This window comes from Nannobrachium achirus, assembly GCF_963921795.1.
Source record: "Nannobrachium achirus genome assembly, chromosome: 7".
In the NCBI taxonomy this organism is placed as follows: domain Eukaryota; kingdom Metazoa; phylum Chordata; class Actinopteri; order Myctophiformes; family Myctophidae; genus Nannobrachium; species Nannobrachium achirus.
Genome location: NC_137816.1, coordinates 35,959,600 through 35,982,544, shown reverse-complemented (window position 1 = coordinate 35,982,544; position 22,945 = coordinate 35,959,600). Strand labels below are relative to the sequence as shown.

The following is a 22,945-nucleotide window of genomic DNA, read 5'->3' as shown; positions in this document are numbered from 1 at the left end:
GTGGCAGTATAGGGACTCAGCATGTTTTTAAATGTTTTTATTTCTCCAAAAAATATGTTTTAGCAAATTCAGCATAAAAAAGGCGGAACCAGGGCGGGACAAGGCAGATAGAGCCTGCTGGTTGGTCAGTCAGGGTCCAACCAGAAGGCTAACAAAGGGTGAATTGTATCACGATATATACGATACCTCTGAAAAGGCATATCGTGGAGACATTGTATCGTGGAGACATTGTATCGTCTCAACGATAATTATCACCATATCGCCCACCCCTACGAGTAGGCCATGTATGGCCTACTTGTGCGCATGAGGTGCGCTCACCACTGGAGATGCCAGTGACATTGGCTGTTAATGATGACGTTGCCAGAAATTCTGGTCCGATTGGGCAACGGGCTTAAACAAACACAGCTACCTACCTACCTAGCTACCTACCAACAAACAACCGCAGCCGAACGCAGTACTTGCACCCTTTGCTGGCGCAAGTTATAAAAAGTGGGGAAAAAGAACAAGACAGGGTCAAATAATGGCTTCCCTGTGGATCTCTGACATGTTGATGACGCCATATTCACTACATCAATCTTCCAAAATAAGGAGGCACCGACAGATGAGCAGACAGACAGACACACAAACACTCTTCTAGATGCCTCGCCCCCTAGCCAATGCAAGGAACTTTTGATCTAGTCACTGGCTTACCTTCCCAGATGTTTGACTATACAATGACTGTAAGCATATACATTTCCCGACGTTTCCATAATTGTCACCAGACAATCTAGATCTCTCAATAATAACAATTATATATTTGACCCGCTTGATGAAACAAAATGTATTTTATTTCTCTGATTTGGCATTTTATGCACATTTTGTGAATGTATCTCTAATGTGATGTAGGCCTATTCATATTCTAGTACAGTTTTCCCTTTGACTCATACATATTCAAACACCATACTGCATTTAACCCTAACACAGAGATATGAAAGAGGAAAAATAATTAGAGTGTTGTTATAGCACAGAGGCACCGTAATACACTATCTTTTCATTGAGGTTCATGGCTAATTTTTACTTTAACGTATGACTACGTTGTTTGCCAAAATAAGTGATTTTCAATTGGAAAATGTGGCACAATAGTCATACAACAAAGTATAAATTGGGCTTCAATGGCTGATTATGTAGCTCATTCTCTCAATGGGCCAGGATGTGAGGAAGACAGAAAATAAACTACGGAGGATTAAACTCTCTAGTGTAGTTAAACAGCTGAGGGACATCACCAAACACAGGTCTATGAGGAGAACCAGAGACGGTAGTCTATGTTGCACTACCTGACAGTATCGGCTAAACATATCCCAAACTGTGGTCAGTTGTTGATGTGGCGGGTTACTCTGCTTCCAGCTGTGCCTTTGAATCAAAGTAGAAAATACCAGCGGTTGTGCATCCTGGCAAACGGACGACTGTCATAATTGGTCTGATTCACAAAACATTCTGAAATAATTATTACGATTCTTGAGGCACAAATGTCATGTGTGAAATTTCCATCAAGTGATTCATCAAGGTCTTTTCAAAAGGTCTGTGAATGTAAAGGTGTTGTACAAGTATTTGCACAGGAATTGTCCTCTGAGGCCATTGGTAAACACAGAAACAATCTTCGGCATGTTCATTGCAGAGACCAGACAGAATCATTTGTCAGTACCAATGATTATATTTGCAACAAATGTATGTGAGTTTTGAGGGTTTTGTCAACTTTTGCCTGGTTGTGATCGAAATAAAAGTCCATCAAATAGTTGTGCTCGAGGGGATGAGAAGTCAATGTCAATAGTTCACTTCTGGAAAACATCGTACAAAGGACAGACATTCCTAATGATGAAAACATGTCCCACAGAACACGACAACAACAATGCAATTAGATAATGATGGAAACAAAAGAGGAAATAAGGTTGCTCAATCAAAGTACCCCCACTGGTTCCGTGAGTGTGCAGTCTGTGCACATGATCAAAGGCACATGCACTAATGGCATTTTGGAAAAGATGATGTGGAATGGATGAGATGCCTATTATAAGAGTCATTTTACTGCTGGTCTCTACAACAAGATTACCTGGCTTCTCTATTCTTTAGTGTTACTGTCTCATTATATGTTTTGCATTTAGGGTTAACCTTATCTCAAAACAAATAATGAGTGGTTAATGTTAACCCTGCTGGTATCATGTCATGTTAAAAGCTGAAGGACACATTGAGAAAAATAAGGATCTTAATTAATTTACATCAAACATCAAAAATGTACATCAAATATCTAAATATTGAATCAAGCAAATTAAAAACTGTCCAGGGTGTTCATAAAAGCCTGATTAGACGATAAAATGACCAAAAGTTTTTTTTTTAAGTGAAATATCCCTTTAAGAGTAACTTTGGGAAATAAAAATACATTTGTCAGGGAACTTTGAAAAAGCCAATTACACAGTGTCTGAATCAAATTGTACCTGACAGATTGTGAGATATGAAGGAAAATCTAATAAAAAAGAAATGTACAGTTCAGCTCTCGCTTCATAATAAATTAAAATGTTAGTGATATATTCAGCCTGCATGCAAGCATGTAGGACAACCTACCTGCAGATTGACCTCAGCCTCAAAGAAGGTGAGACAGGAGCAGTAGTGTCTGTCAGACTCAATATCTGTCAGCACCACAGTGAAGAAAGTGGGTGTTTTCCTCTCTCTGGATAGCCTCCAACCTCCAGGCTGGCAAAACTGCAATGACAAACATAAATAACATCACATCAGAGGACAAAATACGAACGTTGTACGGACATGGTGTCAGCCACGGCAACACATGCTGTCTATGACGATAGTCTCGTGTGATGCGCTGGGATTATCTCCATACATGTAGTTCCGGGCACTATGCCTGCACGATTCCCGTTGAGACCGGTCGATTTGACACGTGGCCCAAGTGCGTGCCACCAAAACTGTGGGAGGAGATTCTGTCCTTGTCCCTTTTATGCACATATATGGAGATCCCTGATATCATCAATATTAAGCCCATATCTGGAATGCCCATATATGGACATAGTGTCAGTCTCATGATAAATAGTTCAAAAATACACTAGCTGCAAAAAGAGTCCACAAGATCACATCTTGCCTATCTTGGAATGCCTATACTGGTTGAATCAGCATGTTTTGCTATTTTTATGACCTTCTCTGACTTTGAAGTTTAAATCTGCCTATTTGACTTATGGACCTTAACTCATACAGTGCCAGGCGACTTTTAGAGCAACTTTCTCACTATGGAGTTCCCTGCCAAGCGACTTTGGGCGACTTTTACTTTTTTTTTTTTTTGGACCCAATTAAATCTAGTAAACATGATTTCAATCGCGATTTTGCATGTTCCACCTCCCATACAACCCCATCTTTCAAACATGGCAGCCATTTTTGTTTACATCTGAAGAAAACATTATGGCTGATAAACAGTGTTGGGCAATATTACTTAGGAGAGTAATCGTTACATATTACTTATTACTCCTTGGAAAAAGTAATAATATTATATTACTTATTACTTGGAATCAAGAGTAATATATAATATATTAAGTTATATTACTTTTTTTCTTTTTTCTTTTTTTTTTACTCCGCAAAAGAAAAGAGATGTAGGGTACAACGACACAATCTGTTAGCCAGCTCCTTTTAGAACATAATCTAATTTATTGTAAAAATAAGTCTCCAATCAGCCAAACATGTTATTTGACAGTGCATTTACAAGCCTAATACAAATTTAAAACTGTCAGTAATTTTGACCCTATAGGCTCTGTATGGTCTTTCCCTCAGGCTCAGAATAAAGGGATATAGTCAGAAAGCAGCCTACTTTATTAGGAGTATCTGTAAATTGAAAAACAATCCAGCACCACAGAGATGAAGAGAAACTACTTCTCCCTGTGTGTGAGATACGGGAGCTTGTGTCTTTGTGTGTAAATGAGAAGAGGTCTCTCTCTCTCTCTGTGTTTTTCAAAAGAAGTTAACGACCATCAATTAAGCAGCTTCATGCGCATGATGCGCTGCTCTCCTAATAATAATAAGTAATACCTTACACTACTCGTTACTGGATAAAGTAATAATATTACAGTAATATATTATTAGTAATTAGTTACTGCCCAACACTGCTGATAAATCATGAATGCCTGAACGGATTTCCAATCTTTTTTTTTTGTTTGAAAGCTGTGAACAGCCTGCACAAACATGGTGCATGATCTGTGCATGGGCGTGCATGATCTGTGCACTATAAATTACATGGGAGTCTATGGAGGCTTCTGGCACTAGTGCCACTCGAGGGGCATTTTAAATTGGCAGTAAGTGAGTTAACACATCGGACGCCCACGTGGTTAACGTGTCTTAATTTGCTGGTGCCCAATGGCAACGCGTCATTTTACCTACCGGCGAGTGTACTGGCGAGAAAAGTAATCCGAGTAAATGTAATCCGAGTATGTCCTGTTTATTTCGCGAAAATCTTTTCTTTCAGTCAGGACCGTTTTTTATCATTTCTAAGCGGTGTTACGGCAGGTAGAAGAGGCTGCCGTTTTGAAATGAAAGTGATTTAAAAGCTAGATTAGGAGAAAACAGCTTTTTTGTGCAGCCGCTAAACAGGAAGTCAACGAGACACACAGCGCGTCCGGATGACGTAATTGCGCGCTGCATGTTGGGAAATGGAGTTTGTTTCATCACCGCGGTAGCCAAGTGCAGTAGCTACAGTACAGTATAGTTTACTGTACAACGCGTCAAACGAGTCGTGGGCCTCCAGCGACATCAAAGAAATTGACTTGTAGACACCACGTGGGCATCCGATGTGTTAATGTGTGCAACCAAAACTGTGGGAGGAGTAGCGCCAAATAAGACTTCTCAACGGTAGGCACACATAATAAAATATACCAGTTGGCATCAGCTGGTCCATGTACCCACTGATAGTTAGGATTATATTGCTTATGCCACCAGCCTCCAGTCAGGAACTCAGAACCCAGGTAACCTCTGTGAACGACTAAAACAGTGATGTATGGAGCAGACAGGATATCCTGTGTCAGTGTTTTGGTAACTACAGCATCTGCTCATCAGCACAGGAAATGGCTCAGTATATCATAGAAGGTCATCAGCCATGGTTCCAAGCCACACTACCTAAACTAATTAAGGTGTCTGCTTGTAAAAGGGAATGTCTGGAGACGTCAGAGGGGATGAATGCCTAATGAAAAGTGCCCTTGTTTATTAGCAAAATACTGGTTTATAAAATAGATTACCAACAAAGGCAGTTGTTATGTTCATGGTATCAATTTTAACATTCCATATTATTTCACAGAGAGCTGAGAGATTGGGGGAAAAAGGTAAATTATGATTTCGAGAGAGACTGAGAAAATGAGAGTGACATAGGAGAGAAATGGAGACAAACAGTGGAAAACATCGAGTCGAAGAGTGAATTCAGTTTGTATTCTAGACATTTGCTGGAGGCTGAACTGCCCTGGCTCTAAAAGTGTTGACTGGTCCTCAGCAGGGCTGGATTAACCATTGGGCCAGTGGGGCCGGGGCCAGGGGCCCTTGGCTCTTAGGGGCCCTTGGGGGAACTGGGCCGCGTGGTCATCGACAATTTACTAAAATGAAATGTATAAGTTAATCAAATATCAAACGTGTGGGCCCCTCCCTCTGTTGTCTACAGGTGCCCCTCCTCTGTTGTCTACAGGTGCTTTCTTGGCCCACAGATGATCATCATGACTTAAAATCCGAGCTGGGTAGTGCGTATCAGGAGGGAGGGGGGTTATGGTGAGGGAGTGGGTTGTGACGGGGCCCTAAAACAATATCGGCCCGGGGCCCTCACGGAGGTTAATCGGTCCCTGGTCCTCAGGTTTTACACTGGGGATACTAGACAGATGAATGGAGAGGAGAGATGGGAAACAGAAAACGGTGAACGTGATAGATGGATGGAAGGATGGATGGATGGAGAAGCTGAAGTACAAGGTAGAGCAATTCATAAAGCGAAAAACAAAAGAGGATTTTATTTTGAATCAAATGATAGCAAAGACTGTTGTGCTGCCTGTGTGAGAGAGGCAACAACTGAGAGAGTCGAGCCAGGATGCTACCATCTTCAACAGATACAATAGATTACAGGAAATGTGTTAATCATGCATTGTGATGAGGCGAGGGGGAGGACATGCATGCTCGGCAAGGACCCAGACAGGACTCCAGGACGGGTGTAGATAACTCCGATCCCGTCTCAAAGTATTCCAACTATGTCATTCATCATTGTTGCTAAAAACATAAACAGCTTTGGGAGCGCATACCTAGGAAGATGACTGGTGGCGGTGTATATTGATGTGTGTGTGTGTGTGTGTGTGTGTGTGTGTGTGTGTGTGTGTGTGTGTGTGTGTGTGTGTGTGTGTGTGTGTGTGTGTGTGTCTGTGTGTGTGTGTGTGTGTACAAGTGTATGTAAGAGAGAGAGACAGAGAGAGAGCGAGAGGGAGAGACAGAGAGAGAGCGAGAGAGACAGAGAGAGCGCGAGAGGGAGAGAGACAGAGAGAGAGCGAGAGAGACAGAGAGAGAGCGAGAGAGAGAGAGACAGAGAGAGAGCGCGTGCCGTGAGTGGACTGTGATGATAAGCAGTCTGCAGTGAGCAAGTTGGGGAGGCACCTTGGGAGGGCCCAGCCTTATCTAAATCTAAATTAAATGAAGAGCACATTTTCACTGAAGACTTTATCTTCACACCAGCCTGTCTGTCTGCAGAGAGCCCATTAGGGGCAAGACATTAATTATAAAGATGCATCACTGGGTCGAGTCTATTTTTCATGGCGCCCGGGTGGCGCAAGGGTAAAGTTCCTGGTCACAACGATTCCTCCGCGCCGCGGTACCTCCATGGTGCCTCCATGTTGGCCCGGAGACTCCAATGAACACAACTGCCCATGTTCGAGGGTGGGACACCAGTAGAGGAGGGAAAAAGTTGGTTAGGATGCCTATTCAGCAGGGAGTGGAACTGGGAGGGAAAGCACGTTCCTCCACACACGTTACGCCCTCCTGGTGAAACTTGTCATTGTCAGGTGAAAAGAAGAGGCTGGCAACTTCATGTGAGGTTTTCTACACCCTCCCCTAACAAACAAGCAGTGGTGGAAAAAGTACTCAAATGTTTTACTAGTAAAATATTAATACTGTACTGTAGAAATACCCTACCAGTCAAAGGTTTGGACACAGCTTCTCATTCACTTGAATGAGAACTTTTGACTGGTAGGGTACTATGTTAAGTAAAAGTTTGGAATTCAATAGTACATAGTGCAGAAATGTCCAGACCCTAATTTTCTGTTGAGTACCGTTATGCGGAGGTATTTTGGGGAGTCCCACGCGCGCATTGCGCTCGCCACAAATTCTGGGGGGTCCGACACCTTTTTCGGGGGTGACCCTTTACAACATGGGGGGGGGGGGGGGGGGGGGAGTTATTGGAGCACTATTTTTATCACATACTGTACCTACAGTATATCTCAATCAGTATTATGAATCAGTACAATGAAGCATAGATCTAACATATTGTACAGTAGCAATGTTAATATGTGTACTGTTTGCAGGTTATTTACCCAGGCTCAGAGAGTATACCGTGACCATGGTAACTGCATGTGTGAGAGGTTCAAGATCGTACACTGTGTTCCATTTCTGTGTAGGTTAATCTAAAGTAGGTCATTTCCATATTATGGCTATTTAATTCAACAATGCACAAGTGCATTACCCTGGATCCAGATACCATGCATCGCAACTATGTCCACTTCTCGGAACAGAATTATTCAGAATCTACCGCATGCGATTAATGGAATCTGTCATTCAGGGTACAAGCACATGTAAACAGGGATGTACAATACCCTGATTAATATTAGGCATGTTATTTTAAAATATTTTGTTAAGTGCTTAAAACGTTTTTGGAAATGTTTCACTTTTGAAATACAGACTACTACGAGTACAGTAGGCTGAGTGCAGAAGAGGAGGGAACAGATATAAATAACACAGAGAAAAAAGACTGAGGTCTAGCATCAGGAAGTGACTAAATAACAAACATGGGACAAAAACAACCACATCGAACCCGAGCCAAAGGGCCAGTCTGCCTGTCAAACACAGTTAACTGCACGTGGAAAACTGCTCTCTATCAAGGTTTTAAAAGCATTTCAGGGCAATTCTCCTGTCAGACACGTGCGACTCCTGCTGTGCTACAACCTGTGCCAGAAAATAATGAATGATTGAGGGCTCCGTGCAGATAATCTGGGCTGGAGTCCAGGTAGGAGCTCATACCAACTGAAAGTACTGTATTAGCTCTATATTACCAGGGGACGGCAGTGGCTCAGGAGGTAGAGTGGCTCGGTGTGAACCAGAAGGTTCCCGGTTCGAGCTCCTCCTTGGCTTCCTGCCTAAGTGTCCTTGAGCAAGACACTGGCCGAACCCATGAGCAGTTTGGTGTCTTTCATGATTGCCTCTTCCGTCTGTGCTTTGGATAAAGGGACAATGGAAATGCTGACCAGAGAGAAGAAGGCCACTGCAGTGCAACAGGTGCAGAGTTTTACACTTTAGAGATGGCATGTCTAAAGTATAAAGCCCCCCCCCCCCCCCCCCCCCACACACACACACACACACACACACATAGGTGCATGCTTGTGAGCTGATAGCTATACGTGCACTTGCCCACACAGACAGACAGACAAACAGACAGACAGACAGACAGATGGACACGCACGCACGCACGCACACACACACACACACACACACACACACACAGCTGAGTCACTGGTTTCAGATTACTAACCAGTCAAGTGACAAAGAAACTTTGATACACATGGGTTGTTCCGATACACATGGGTTGTTCCGATATGTCTGAGAGCTCCTCTTACACTGTGTTGCAGCAGCTAAAGCCCACCACATCATATGTACCCGTACAGCATGGCTCACCCCCACCTAAACCCACCATCCACCCACTCAGCCAGTGATACAGGATCTGGCTGACCTGCAAAGAATCAAAGCATCTGGTAGCACCACCAGGGGCGTCACAAGGGGGGGGGAGTGGGACTGAGTTACTAGGGCCCAAGGTGGAGGGGGCCTTGATTATTTTATACTTTAGCTATTGAAAAATAGCAGATCTACAAGCTCACAGCGCGGCACTATTTTTGAAAAGTCGTGAAAATGTGTGCAAATCTTTGAATGTATGTATTTTTTAAGCGAACATTTGTAACTCAAATTTTGCTTCTGGGGGGTCCCTGGAATTGAATATTTTGAGATGGGGGGTCCGTGGCCAAATACATATCATTTTGGGGGTCCTTCACATGAAAAAGTTTGAGCACCACTGACATAGAAAGTTAACATAGGTTTTTCAAAAATAGCAGATCTACAAGCTCGCAGTTTGGTTTTGGTTTGACATTGTGAGCTTGTATATGTGCTATTTTTCAATAGTTAAAGTACCCAGGGCCCAGGGTTTGGTGCGACACCCCTGAGCACCACCACTTCATAAAATCCAGAAGCAAATGGGCACAGACAGGCCTGTGTGGGATAAGGTCAAGGTTGTATCACGGACGGTAGATGAAACAGAGACGGGACAACAGTCATTTCCTGTATCTGGATTACGTGGGTGACCTGCCCATTTAGGCCAGGGAGTCCCGAACTTTTCCATGCCAAGACCCTAGCTTCTCGATGCGGGCCCCCTGCTGCAAAAATGTCTGTAAAATTGTAGATTTATTTTTATTTTTAATTATGTTTGAACATTATTTTATTATCTTTTTACAATAATGACATTCCAAAAATAGTGTCAGGTTCTTATGAATTGAATTAAAATTAAAATATATATATTCTTTTACTTTTTTCCTCCATTTCCTCTCTTTTACAATTGGCCCCCCTGACAGACCCCACGTTGAAAACCTGTGCTTTAGATGACCAAGGGCTGTCCTATCCTTGATAAGTGAACATGAGCACAGAAGGTATTGGATCTATTCTTCACAAGCCACATATCTTTAGAACATTTTGACACTTGAGAGATTTCAAGAGAATTTTATTTCTCTTTGTTTGAAACCCGTCTCTGTATCACAGGAAGTTTGTGAGATGTGACCGCGTCCACTTTGGAAACTTGATTCATATCATTGGTCAAGGCAAGAATCTTTGGTTGTACGGTATCTGCCCACTGTGAGGAGGAGTATTCAGGGTTCAGTAGACAAACTGATACACCCCTGCACTAGCGGAGCATATGGGGGGCTCTGACCCTTCGGTCACTGAACTAAGGGAGGCAGAGAGAGAAGGAGAAAGCGAGAGAAAGATGCACCAAGATGTTTGCAGTGCACTTAAAGGAGCTATAGTCAACTTTTTCTTGAAAAACGGATGCTAAAATAAAAATGTTTCGAAAATATTTTATAAAACAAAATAAGCTTCATATGTGTTTCTTTTCAAAAATGACCACAAAAAGCGTAAAATAATGATAAAATAATCATTTTGGCCGTTGTCAGGCTGACTTTGTTTACATCCCTCTTGTTGTCAGGCTGACTTTGTTTAAATCCCTCTTCTATTCTTTTATATGCATTCCATATAAAATAATAGAAGAGGGATGTAAACAAAGTCAGCCTGACAAAGGCCAGTTGACTATAGCTCCTTTAATTATTTAACGACTTTCAACTTGGCATCCCTATTTCTAAAACTTTTCAAAAATATCAAAAATAGTGCAATCATCCTGGACTAACAGGCTACTAAAGTCTAAGTCTTTAAAGTGTGGCTGTTCCTCTAAACACAAATTATTTAAGTATTCTTGATCCGCTGAAAGAAGGATTTATAGTATCATAATTTGTTGTAAATTAGGTCAGAAAGGGGGGGCAGTTAAACCGTTCAAATGACAGCGATTGAAAAAAAAGACAGGCATCACTGCATTCACACACGTCTCAGCTGTAAAACACACAAAGCCCTCAATAAAAACGATTTAAGAGCTTAACAGATAAAAGTCCCGAAAAGGAACTGATCGGAAAACATCCCAACTGGAAAGTAGGTCGTTCTTTTGCATGGGATCGGTTAAAGAAGGGGTTCTCCGAGTTTCTGTTTCAGTTTTTTTCAAAGCAGAAAATTCCTGGAAATCTTCACAGAAAACTAGCAGATGATTCTGGTTAAATTAAGAGTTCTAACAAAGTGAGAGTGGAAGTGAAAGCATCAAAACATCATCAAAACCTCATCTTACAAAGGAGCCGCCCATACCAAGATGAAAATAACATCTGCAAAATGCTAACGTCTACTCATCCAATTGATCCAAATACTGTAGTGTTTGTGAACTGCAGGCAAAGGCTGTAAAGTAAAGTGATTGGCCATACAGTGTGGTCAGTATAAATACACCACCAGATGTGTATTACACTACACTGCTGTTATGGTTTGACCTATCACTGTTTCAGGAGGAGAGGCTTGTCAGGAAGAAGAGACAATGAAGGAAAGGGGAGATTGAGGTGTCAGGGGGTGGCTAGGAACTAATGTGGGGGGGGGGGGGGGGGGGGTAGGGTCACTTGCGAGCTGCTGCCTGGACTGCTCTCCAGCTTTATCAGGTCTGGAAGATGACTAGTGACCAACACATCAAGGGGGGCTCCTCTAGTTTCCTACGGTCAGGGCCACAAAAAGATGCAGGCTAGGAACTCTACATTTGTACACAGACTGATAGGCTATTCATATCAAGCCAAGGAGGAAGCCAGGAAAACAGGAGGTGCAGACGAGTGACAAACACAGGCACACTTGTGCACACTCGCCACTCTCGCCACACACACACAAACACGTGCATGCACGCACGCACGCACGCACGCACACACACACACACTCTTCCTGAGACCATCTTCAGGGTTATCATGACACGAACAAGAAAACAAAACAGCGTGGAAGTGGCCCGACAATAACACTCATCCGTTACTCTTTTTGTGTAAGGTGCAGTAAGCTCTGACCAGCCACGTTGAGATAATGTGCCCCTTGCATAACAATACGTCTGGGGAAATCGGAAACGCTAAAACTGAGAATTTGGAGATAAAAAAGGACAGTACATTGAATTCGGATTTCTCCAGACGTAGGTCGTTGGAGATCTCTGCTTGTCTACCTACGCAAGAATAAGGTTCCCCGTCTTCAGTTGATCGCCATCGCATAGCATCGTACTGTACAGAGGTGGGATCTGACCCCTTGACTCCTGTTCCCCCTCGACGCCGCTTCCCTGCTGTCACCAGCATTATCAGTTTTCTTAACTGATCCCTTATGCAATGCAAGGCACATATGGTTCATTTTAGAGACTGATATTTTTAGCTACTCATGGAGGACTGCCATAATTCAACAGATAAACTAGTCAGACAGGGCAGTCATCCAGTTAAAAATATATACTGTTGTGTAAAATAATATAGAAAATGTAATGCTCCATGTGTGAAAGAAAGAAATATAAAACCAGGGAAGGACTGTTGCGAAGTGCATCGTGTTCAAGATAACATACAGTTAAGTGTCATTCACTTAAAGACCAAACAGAGTCCAGGGCGAATCTTTGACAGATTCTGTCTGCTCAGCTCCCCACATTCACCAGTCTCCTGGGAAGATTTCCTCACTCGGGGGTGAATACTTGGTTTTATTTTAAAACACAAGATAAATTAACAACATACGGCCAGTTCGCCACATCCAACATATTGCAATGTGAAATGCATGAAAAGGAGCCTTCAGAGAATTCAACATTCCTTCTCTTAAATCAATCAACTGTCAAATTCATTTTGGTTCAATACTGCGAACCCATCCTTTCTACTCTAACTCTGACTTAACATATCACATGACATTGAGTGTCCTCAAGCGTGTCCCAACATTTAGTTTGGTATGCTGGATGCTGGAAACTGACTATGGACATTTTATGATTTGGTTTTGTCAAATAAATAGTTTAACAAACACAAAGACAACACAAAGCAGTGGATTAGAGTTCACAAGTATTGGAAGAATACTCTTGAGTACAGAAATTCGCTCATACACATTAAAGGTTTCCCACCCCGACACTACCCAATAGCAGATCTTAGGGGTGAGATTCCTATCAATATGAGTTGCACATGTCCATGATGTAAGCTAAATAAGAAAAATGCTTCTAATTCTTTCTCATAAAGAACATGGGGTGCAGGCTTCCTGGCTTTGTGTCTTTTTGCAGCCGTACCTGTGTCTTGTTTATTACAGCCAAACTGAATGGTACATGACCAATTTGAGCTTTCACCTTTCTATGTATAATGACTAAGAAAACAGACATGCAATGCCAGAAAGCGATGGTAATCTAATAGAGCTTTGGCACCATTTGAAGACCCATTAAAGTGAAGTTGCCAGTTATCACAAACATTTCGAGGGAATCTTTAGCAAAATGTACAGTATGGGACAGAAGAATACTTACTCCATATTTATACCAATTTGTTTGACATAAACATTTATGAAACCAGGGATTAGCTACATCTCAATCCAAAGCAGTGATGTCAAACGTACGGAGCAATAATTCACCACAATAATCTACCAATGACAATTCAAATCAAACAAGCAAAGTCAGATGGTTGATTGGCCATAGAATATTTATTCCACTAAAAACAGGGTTAAGCTGCTGATAAGAAACATACAATTCATCTTTAAAGTCATCCAGTAAAATATTCAACTAATTTGTGTTTTTTACCCTGCTTTTCTCTACTCTACCCCTCCTGTAGGTTCAAGTGGTTGTTGTACATCACTCACGTGCCGGCAAACTTGCTCTTAGGTCATCATTGAGGAGCCAAGTATGACATAAGATTGTCATCACTTTCCCAAGGGGTATTCAACTAAATTGTTCGGGGGGCCACATTGTCAGAAACCCAAGGGGCCACGGACAAACCCACCCACCCCACCAAGCTATTAATCTAATGTACACTTGACACAACGGGCGCGACCACATTTTCACAACTAACTACATTTTCACAAACAACCACATTTTCATCTAACTACATTGCAAAGTAGAATACTTTTCATGTTAATGTGCTTAAGGATTACTGTGATTATGGTAAGCTCACGTTTCATATCGCACGCCACAAACCATACTTATAACTTTCTCTTTTTTTTTTTTCCCTTTTTTTTGTAAATTGCTCCAGGGGCCACAAGGAAGGTCCCAGCAGGCCGCATTTGGCCCACGGGCCGCCAGTTGAATATCCATAACCCATATTTACATGGTAGCCTATATGCTCTGTCGATAAGATGATTAAGATGTAAGAGCAAAATGGCTGGCTTGTGAATAGGGTAAATAGACCATTCTCAAACAAGCTGTTGAGCTCTATTTTCCTCAGGTTAGTGCTTTTTCTTTGCTGAGTGCTGATTCTTTTAACACATATTCTCACGCTTCATGTGCATTGTGGTAGTACTAAAGTCACTCACATGCTTTCAAAATATCATATCACGTGGACAAAAAGGGAACAAGAACATAGAACAGGTATCACAGCATGATCAGTTTCCAATTATGTTAGTAACCTCAAAATCATATAGAGAGATGTATCACTGTCCTCATATTCAAATGCCAGGCTACACAGTCTGGTCCCTTTAACACATCATAATCAAGAGTGGGAGAACAACGCATGCAGGTGTTTCTAATTTCATCTGTAAATCAAAAGCAAACAAAAGACACCTCTAAGCACGTGGAAGCATAACTTGTGATGAAAGGGTGAGCGGAGGATAAACAGCTTTGTCCTGGGCTTGCAGATGAGTACAATGGCTGTCCTACGTCACTCCACTGAGCCCTGGCCTTTACAGTGCAGCGATAATGGTTGATAATGACCTGGCCCTGGGACAGGTGCTTCCTCCAGAGCCTTGTGGGGAGCACAGGTCCAGTAATAGTTTCCCTAGTTAACTAACGATCAGGCACCACCCCTCAGCCTCTTCCAGCCTGCCCTCATCCAACCAACCACAAGCCCTTCTGTTTCTCACCTGACAAAACACAGAGGGGCCTCTTGTTTTACATGAGTTGTTGACAGAGTACAGTGGCCCTCACGAAGCCCCTCAGAGGAGGAATGACGTGATGTCAAAGCATGCTCTTTGTGTGTTTGTGTGAGTGCAGTGCACTTGTACAGTACTGCATGTTCCGGTAGAAACATTAATGAATGTACGGTCAGGGGCGGCACAAGGGTGGGAAAAGTGGGACTGACTAAGTTACTAGGGCCCAAGGTGGAGGGGCCTTAATTATTATTTTTTTTGCTTCTGGGGGGTCCCTGGAACTAATATTATTATTATTATTATTTTGGGGGTCCTTCACATGAAAAAGTGTGAGCACCACTGACATAGAAACATAGGTTTTTCAAAAAACCTTAGAAGGATTTGAAATATTTGCACAAATGTTCACAATTTAAAAGAAATAGCAGATATACAAGCTTGTATATCTGCTATTGTTTCAATAGTTAAAGCACAAAATAATGTGTAATAATGCGTTCCCAGTCTAAATGGGTTAAACCCCCTCCTCCCCTATGAAGAACATTCATGGGGGGCCCGCAATGAATCCTTGTACCCAGGGCCCAGAACTTGGTGCGACGCCCCTGTGTACGGTACTTATGAACACATGTTTTTAAAGTGGTGCTTTCCACACTCCAAACACAATGGCTGTATGCTGCCCCAGGGTTACTGGACTTTAGGTTTTACAGCCAAGTGTCGCTCCATGGACCAAGCAGGGCCATGCCTGAAGCACACAGGACGATCCAGGTCATCGACCCAGGCATATAAGAAGTGAAATCTTCCAGACACAGGCCCAGAGCCATTTCATTTTCCACTTCCACAAAACTAGCTGACACTCTGATAATGAATCAGATGAAAATAAGAGCCAAATAGGGTGGCAGAGAATCAGGGAGTAAGTAGTCTGTACCCTGTGCTTCCCAGGCTGTTCAGTTGCCCACTGCTCTTCCTAATATTTAGGATGGGTAAAATGCAAAAAGCTTTTTTTATTTATCAATTTGGCATAACTGCACTGCCTTTCTATCACGTCAATGACGTGGGAATGTGATTGCGATGCACACACTAGTACTACTAGTACTAGTACTACAACTACTACAGTGCTACTACTATTATAGCTATACTATGTTAGCATTTAATCTAGCCCATACTCCCAAGGTTCACTCTATAATTAACTTTAATTGTTTTTGTTTGGTTTTTTTGCTATTTGCCACAAAAGGGAAGGTGTATTGTGACACAGTTTTCGTGAAAATGGGGTATTTTAAAGGGATATTTAAGGCAGGTTTGCTTTCAGGTTGCCCGACCGGGCAAGTGCTCATTTGAGAGGGAACGCAACAACCGTCTATAAACACAACACCAGATATCTGTCTAAAAACCTGAACGTCTATAAACACAACACCAGATATCTGTCTAAACAACTGAACGTGGCCAGAGCGCTCTGTCTTCTGTTATGTGGAATGTAAAATAAGAGCACTGTTGACTATAACTATAGCTATAACGTGCTGTTTTCACTGTTGCTACACTTAAAAATATAAATTAAGTGTAAACCCATACCCATTTTTATCGCAATAGCCCCAGAAAGTAAAAAAAAAAAAAGGTAGTCTATGTGTTAAATTGAACAGTAATTCAAATTCTACCTATCATTTTATAATAGATGAGTTCGGGCAAGTGGGCATGACCTTTGGGCAATTAGAACATGACCTGTACTTGCCCGACGGGCAAGTGCCAATGAGACCTTAGTGTCAACCCCTGCTTTAAATATTTCAAGTCAAGTCATACTAGACGTGCTCACCCAGTCTCCTCCAGGACAAACAGAGGCGTAAGACACCATGATTTATGAAGAGGCAGTGTCAAAGAGATCAGACTAAAGACATTCCAAATACATGCACTATGACGGCATCGTTTAGTACAGGAAAGAATCTGAGGTATGTCACCACCAGCTACTGGTCCACTTTCCACTCATAGATGCTAACAGTGATACTGCTGGGATCCAGGTGTGTCACAAGGGAGGGGGGGGGGGGGGCTGGGACTGAGTTACTAGGGCCCAAGGTGGAGGGGCCTTAATTATTTGATACTTTAGCTATTGAAAAATAGCAGATCTACAAGCTCACAGAGCGGCACCGAGTGCAGCGCTGCAAGGTTGTAGATCTGCTATTATTTTAAAGTCGTGAAAATGTGTGCAAATCTTTGAATGTATTTTTTAATTTAGCTTCTGGGGGGTCCCTGGAACTAAATATTTTGAGATGGGGGTCCATGGCTAAATACATATCATTTTGGGGGTCCTTCACATGAAAAAGTTTGAGCATCACTGACATGGAAAAATAGGTTTTTCAAAAAACCTTCAAAGACTTTTTCACGATTTTTCAAAAATAGCAGATCTACAAGCTTGCAGTATATCTGCTATTTTTCAATAGTTAAAGCACAAAATAACACAGTGAATCCTTGTACCCAGGGCCCAGATTATGGTGCGACACCCCTGCTGGGATGGGACAAATTGTGTGGATCGGCTGCTAGCGGTTTGAATGAGAAGCAGGGATCAGGGCATTCAGGGGACCAACGCACCACCCTGCTCTGCTTCTAGCTAGCTGGCTCTGGTCCACTTCTGGATGCTTTGGTCCTGCAACAGGCTTGTCAAAGAGACGCTCGTCCTTTTTGGTTTTGTTTGGATTTTCCTTTGAGCTGGAATGAAGAGTTTGCAAATCACCTTCCGTTTTATAACTCAGACACACCAGGAAATAACAAGAGCCCAGCCAATGGCAGGTTTTTTGGTCCAATGCCAATCCCGATTTTGGAGAGTCTCAGACAAAGCGTCATTACTGTACAAATAAATGAAGATACCGTGGTAAGAAATGTATTGGCTCAACAAGGGAGGATTAAAGGGTTATTTCACTTTCAAAAAAAACTTTTGGTCCGTCATTTTATTGTCTAATCAGGCTTTTATGAACACCCTGAACAGATTTTAATTTGCCTGATTCAACATTTAGATATTTGATGTAAATGTTATCAGGCCCTCCTCCTCCAGGGCCCCTCCCAATACACACCCATTGTAACTTCAAACTCGTTATTTTTCTGATGTCTCATACTACCCTCCTAATAAGTGTTTTTCCGATAAGAATCTATTAAAAATAAATGAAAAAAGTTCACGTATTAGGAGGGTATATGAGACACCAGAAAAAAGACAGGTGTTTTTAATGAATCTGTCATGGAAAGCCTTGACTAGGTACAGACTCAGCGAACACAGCCTTGCAATAGAGAAAGGCCGGCACAGACAGACCCCACTCCCAAGGGAAGATAGGCTATGTACACACTGCACACAAAATGTGGTAGAAACAGAGCTACACTTTCTAACCACCTGCCCACTATACCAAGACATTAGAGACGCATACTTCCCACAGATTACACACACCCGAAGTGAGTTTGAAAACTCGACCAATGATGAAAAACTCCCATATCTACTGGGAGAAATACAACAATGCGCAAACACAGCAGCAAGATTTGTGAACTGTTGTGACAAAAGAAGGCTAGAAACACAACCACCCTAAGGACTACAAACCATGGATTGACGTCTAGACCTACTGCACATACAGTATGAAACAGAGCTGATACCTTTAAATGCATTTTGAGGGAAAAAAATGCTGCTATTTGTACCCTGTATATAAAATGTCAAAATGCGACATAGCTCTGTTTACTCAATGCTGTACCCCCTCCAACTGTATATGTTCCCCATTTTCAACTGTTTTTTATTGTATTTGTGATACTTGCTTTGGCAATGTAAACGTATGTTTTCTCATGCCAATAAAGCTCCTTTGAATTGAATTGAATTGAATTGGTTAAAATGGAGTTTGAAGTTACAATGGGTGTGTATGGGGAGGGACCCTGGAGGAGGAGGGCCTGACAACATTTACATCAAATATCTAAATATTGAATCAGGTATCAGGCAAATTAAAATCTGTTCAGGGTGTTCATACTTCATACTGTACATAAGCCCTGATTAGACAATACAATGACAAAAAGTGTTTTTGAAAGTGAAATATCCCTTTAACTCATTTAGTGCCACCCCTTTCACCACTAGAGGGCGCCCAGTGGCCAGAGAAAATCCCATAGAGATATGCTGGTATATGCAGAAGCCCTGCAGCCATGACTTGCCTGAACACTTTCCTTTGTGCATGACTGCATGTACAGGAAGAGGATGAAGTTAGCTTGAAGTTAGCTATTGGCTACCAAGCATTTTAGAAGCCTTATTTTCGTCAACTTAGCCATGATTAAACCTTGCACACCTCATGCATGGGAAAAAAACAGAGAAGAATGAGCTCTGAAAAATCCAATGCAATCCAGAGTGGATTTGTGCAGTTTGTTCACAGCTTTCAAACAAAAAAATCCGATTGGAAATCCGTTCAGGCATTCTTGAGATAATCGCCCTTATGTTTTACATGTAATGTAAACAAAAATGGCTGCCCTGTATGTTAGATGGGGTTGTATGGGGGTGGAACATGCAAAATCGCGATTGAAATCATGTTCACCAGATTTGATGGGGTCCAAAAAAAAAAAAAAAAAATTCAAAAAAAATTTTTTCAAAAAAAAAAAAAAATTTTTTTTTTTTTTTTTTTTTTTTTTTTTATATCCCGAACTTGTTCGGGATAGGCACCCTGTGATACGATCATATATCCCGAACTAATTCGGGATAGGCACTCAATGAGTTAACAACAGGCTACATCCGCTACAAATACTGTCCTTCCACTTCAAAATGAAAGCACAAGCCACCATATCATCCTGTGTATTCCCATTTCCTGGTGAGCTCATGTGCCTTTCAGCATGGCTGCCTGCCTAAAAAACGACAGCTCTCATTCCTGGTGTGTTTAGTTTAACTAGAAAACCGAGCATTGATTACTCATGTGTGGATCTTCCTGACAAACACATGATCCCATTCTCCCCACGTCTGGGACAGCATCCTGATATCTGGAATGCACTGTTTAGTTGTTCTCCCATGGTTTTTACAAACATTGAATGAACGACGTGCCGCACAACATGTCAACTCCTGGTCACTCTAGTCACTGTACCAAGTGGTACAATCAGAAAACATTTGTTCCTCAGTCAACATGTGGTTTGGCAAGGACACCAAAACCTCATTAATCAAGAGCACTGGTGCATCTACATACGCTTGCATAATACAACACATCCACAGAAACTTTGTCATCAACTGCTGATTCAAACCTGCAAGGAGAACAAAGGCCAGATGGAAACAACACAGGTAATTCTTCTTCTATTTCAAATCACACTTGCAAATAAAGTACAGTACAGTACATATAATTGTCTCCTAACAGTAAGTGCAGTTAAAGGAGTAGTTCACCCCCAAAATGACTTTTTTCCATTGATTACTCATGCCATGGAGAGTAGAGTTCAATAATATTTTTTGGTTTTTGTCACATTCCTAAGACAGAAATTTGATTTGAGTAAATTTATCCCCATTGATTCCGGATGGTGACCCGTTTCGAAACGGGTCACCATCCGGAATGAATGGGGGTAAATTTATTGTTATCACATTAATGTCTTAGGAATGTGACAAAAAACTAAAAATATTATTGAACTCTACTCTCCATGGCATGAGTAATCAATGGAAAAAAAGTCATTTTGGGGGTGAACTACTCCTTTAACATTCCCGTTATAATCTGTTCCTCCTCTTCTGCGGCAGTCTACTACCCACCAGGCACCAAACCGTTTACACATTTTTGGCATAACTCCAGCATCCTTCCCGGAAGTACAAGCCAACGTTCCTCATTACGACAGGGATTTGTGGAACGTGGCCGTTCAACAAGTCAAAGTTCTAGACAAGAGAAATGACACAAATGATTACAGTCTGGTCAAACCCGGTCAAATTCCTTTGGGGTTGCAGTGGGGGTCCATGGGGCAGAATTAATAAAAAATACATGTATAGCCTATAGTTTAGCCTGTAATAGAATAGCAGGCAGTTTGCTGTTTGTGGAAACTATTACTGTATATTCAAGTTCATGTGGACTATTAATGGTAATTAATACCATGATTCACCTGTGCAATTAAAACACTGCTGGAAAAAACGGGTCCTACAGAGATCTCCATATATGGGCATAAATGGACGTAGACAGACATATATCTCCATATATGGGCATACATGGACACACGCAAACAGATGGTCAAAACGGATCCTATGACAACAGGTATAATGGGGTTTGCATTAATTCCCTATTTACATTGTTCCTGAGTTGGCCAGGTTGCCGACTAGACGCTCTTCTAGTTCAGTATAATGATCCAACCTCTCATGACAAGCTCAAAATCAAACCTACAAATTAAAGTGACAAAAGGTATCTGGCTATTGCTTTAGGAGAGTGGGTTTTATGTGCCTGCTTCACAACCCATAATTAGGCTGGGGTGCTGTAGCCTAATTGGGCAGTTGAGATGAGGCAGCCTCATTCAAATAAAACCTCTTTTAATGTTCCAAGTATGGCTGCAAAGCCCCAGTGAGTTCAATGTCCCACCTGAATCAAATTATTCAAACGCAAAAACAGAGTCTGTTTCATTAGCCAAAGAAATATTATTAGTGTTTCGTGTCAACATTATACATTTTAACATGTGGGTAAACAGACAAGTAACAAGTCCTGTTTCACCATCTGATCCATCTGTTGCCAAATTCTCAGAACCTCAGTCAAAGTGTTCTGTTTAGATTAGAAGAGCATTTATACATACAAAAACAACCACATTTGAAGGCCAATTTAATTTCATAATACTAACAGACAAAACTGCTGAACAGTACATGCAGTGCTATATTCCTATCCAGATGAAAAACTAAAGCTAAACTTAGTGATTTACCACATTTCACAATGGGTGTGCGTTCAGCTGTGAAGGGATGTATTGTACAGTACCACCAAATGTTGAAACGCAGACTAAAGAACAGACCCAACACATCCTCCTTATCGCTCTGGAAAATACTGAACAACTGGGAGACAAACATGACTATACTCTCCATGCTTGCAGGTTGACTACAGTCCAACTTCTCTCAAACAGCTGCAACAGGGCCCTTAGAAAAATGATATCTTTCACATTAACTTTAAAGCAACTGTTACCGGTATTTGTGCCGGAGATAAGAGTAGGGGAAAAAGTGTGACGTGACGGACAGACGGAGGGACTGTATGACTGACAGACAGCCGATGGAGTTTTTCATAGTAACTTGTGACCTCACGGTCACAATAAAAATTGCAACGTTTCGGTCGTGAGACCTTCCTCAAGCAGTCAATGAGTTAAAATAAATAATAGACTAATAATAATCAGTCTACCTCTAATAAATAGGGGAAAAAAACAACAGCAAAAACAGATTAGCGCTTTGGGGGGAGAATTTGTTCAGGGTGTCAGACTTCAGTCTAGACAAGCTCAGTTCTGGCAGAGGTCAGGGCTCATACAGAAGTGCATTTTAACTATGTGCAGCAACAGAACTACAGTAACTGGAGCCAACTTACATTATTATATGTACCCCTTGTTGTTTAATTACATTGTCTTTGCACCACTCATGCCAATTCTATGCCAGGATACGACAGATAATCAGAGTAATTACTAAGTACCCTAATGCTGAGATGACTGTGGCCAGCACATTTCAGAGGAGTAAACTACATATCAACACTACATATATCAACAGAGCAAGAAGAGCAACAAGGTGCTCAAATGAGTAAAATGTTTTGAAACAAAGTACAATAAAGTACAGTATAGTGCTCTTGAAACTATGACAATAAAGATATATCTGAACAAGAAGCGTAGGCACTCAAAAGTTCCAGTGACCTACGCTTGTTGAGAATGTTGCAGTGTTTGGTGGGCCAGGCCAGACAGGACAGGATTGCTATTGTGTACTGCTGCAGCATCTCGCCCACAGCCACATACAGTATACTACACGAACAGAGAAACCTCATTTCAAAGTAGGCCTGCAACAACTGATTATTTTCTTAGCAATGATTCTATCAATCACTTTTTCAATTAATCAAATAACCGAGAAAAACATTTTCAA

The 22,945-nt window shown here is 41.7% G+C and overlaps 1 protein-coding gene across 2 annotated transcripts in view; it reads right to left on the bottom strand.

The window, feature by feature from the left end:
- The window catches only part of sbf2 (SET binding factor 2), a 156,444-nt gene that overhangs the window by 97,515 nt on the left and 35,984 nt on the right, over nt 1-22,945 (bottom strand). For both annotated transcript variants that reach the window (XM_080730700.1, XM_080730699.1), the window contains exon 3: nt 2,593-2,730. In XM_080730700.1, coding sequence (XP_080586826.1) covers nt 2,593-2,730 — 138 coding nt within the window. The remainder of the gene's footprint in view (nt 1-2,592; nt 2,731-22,945) is intronic.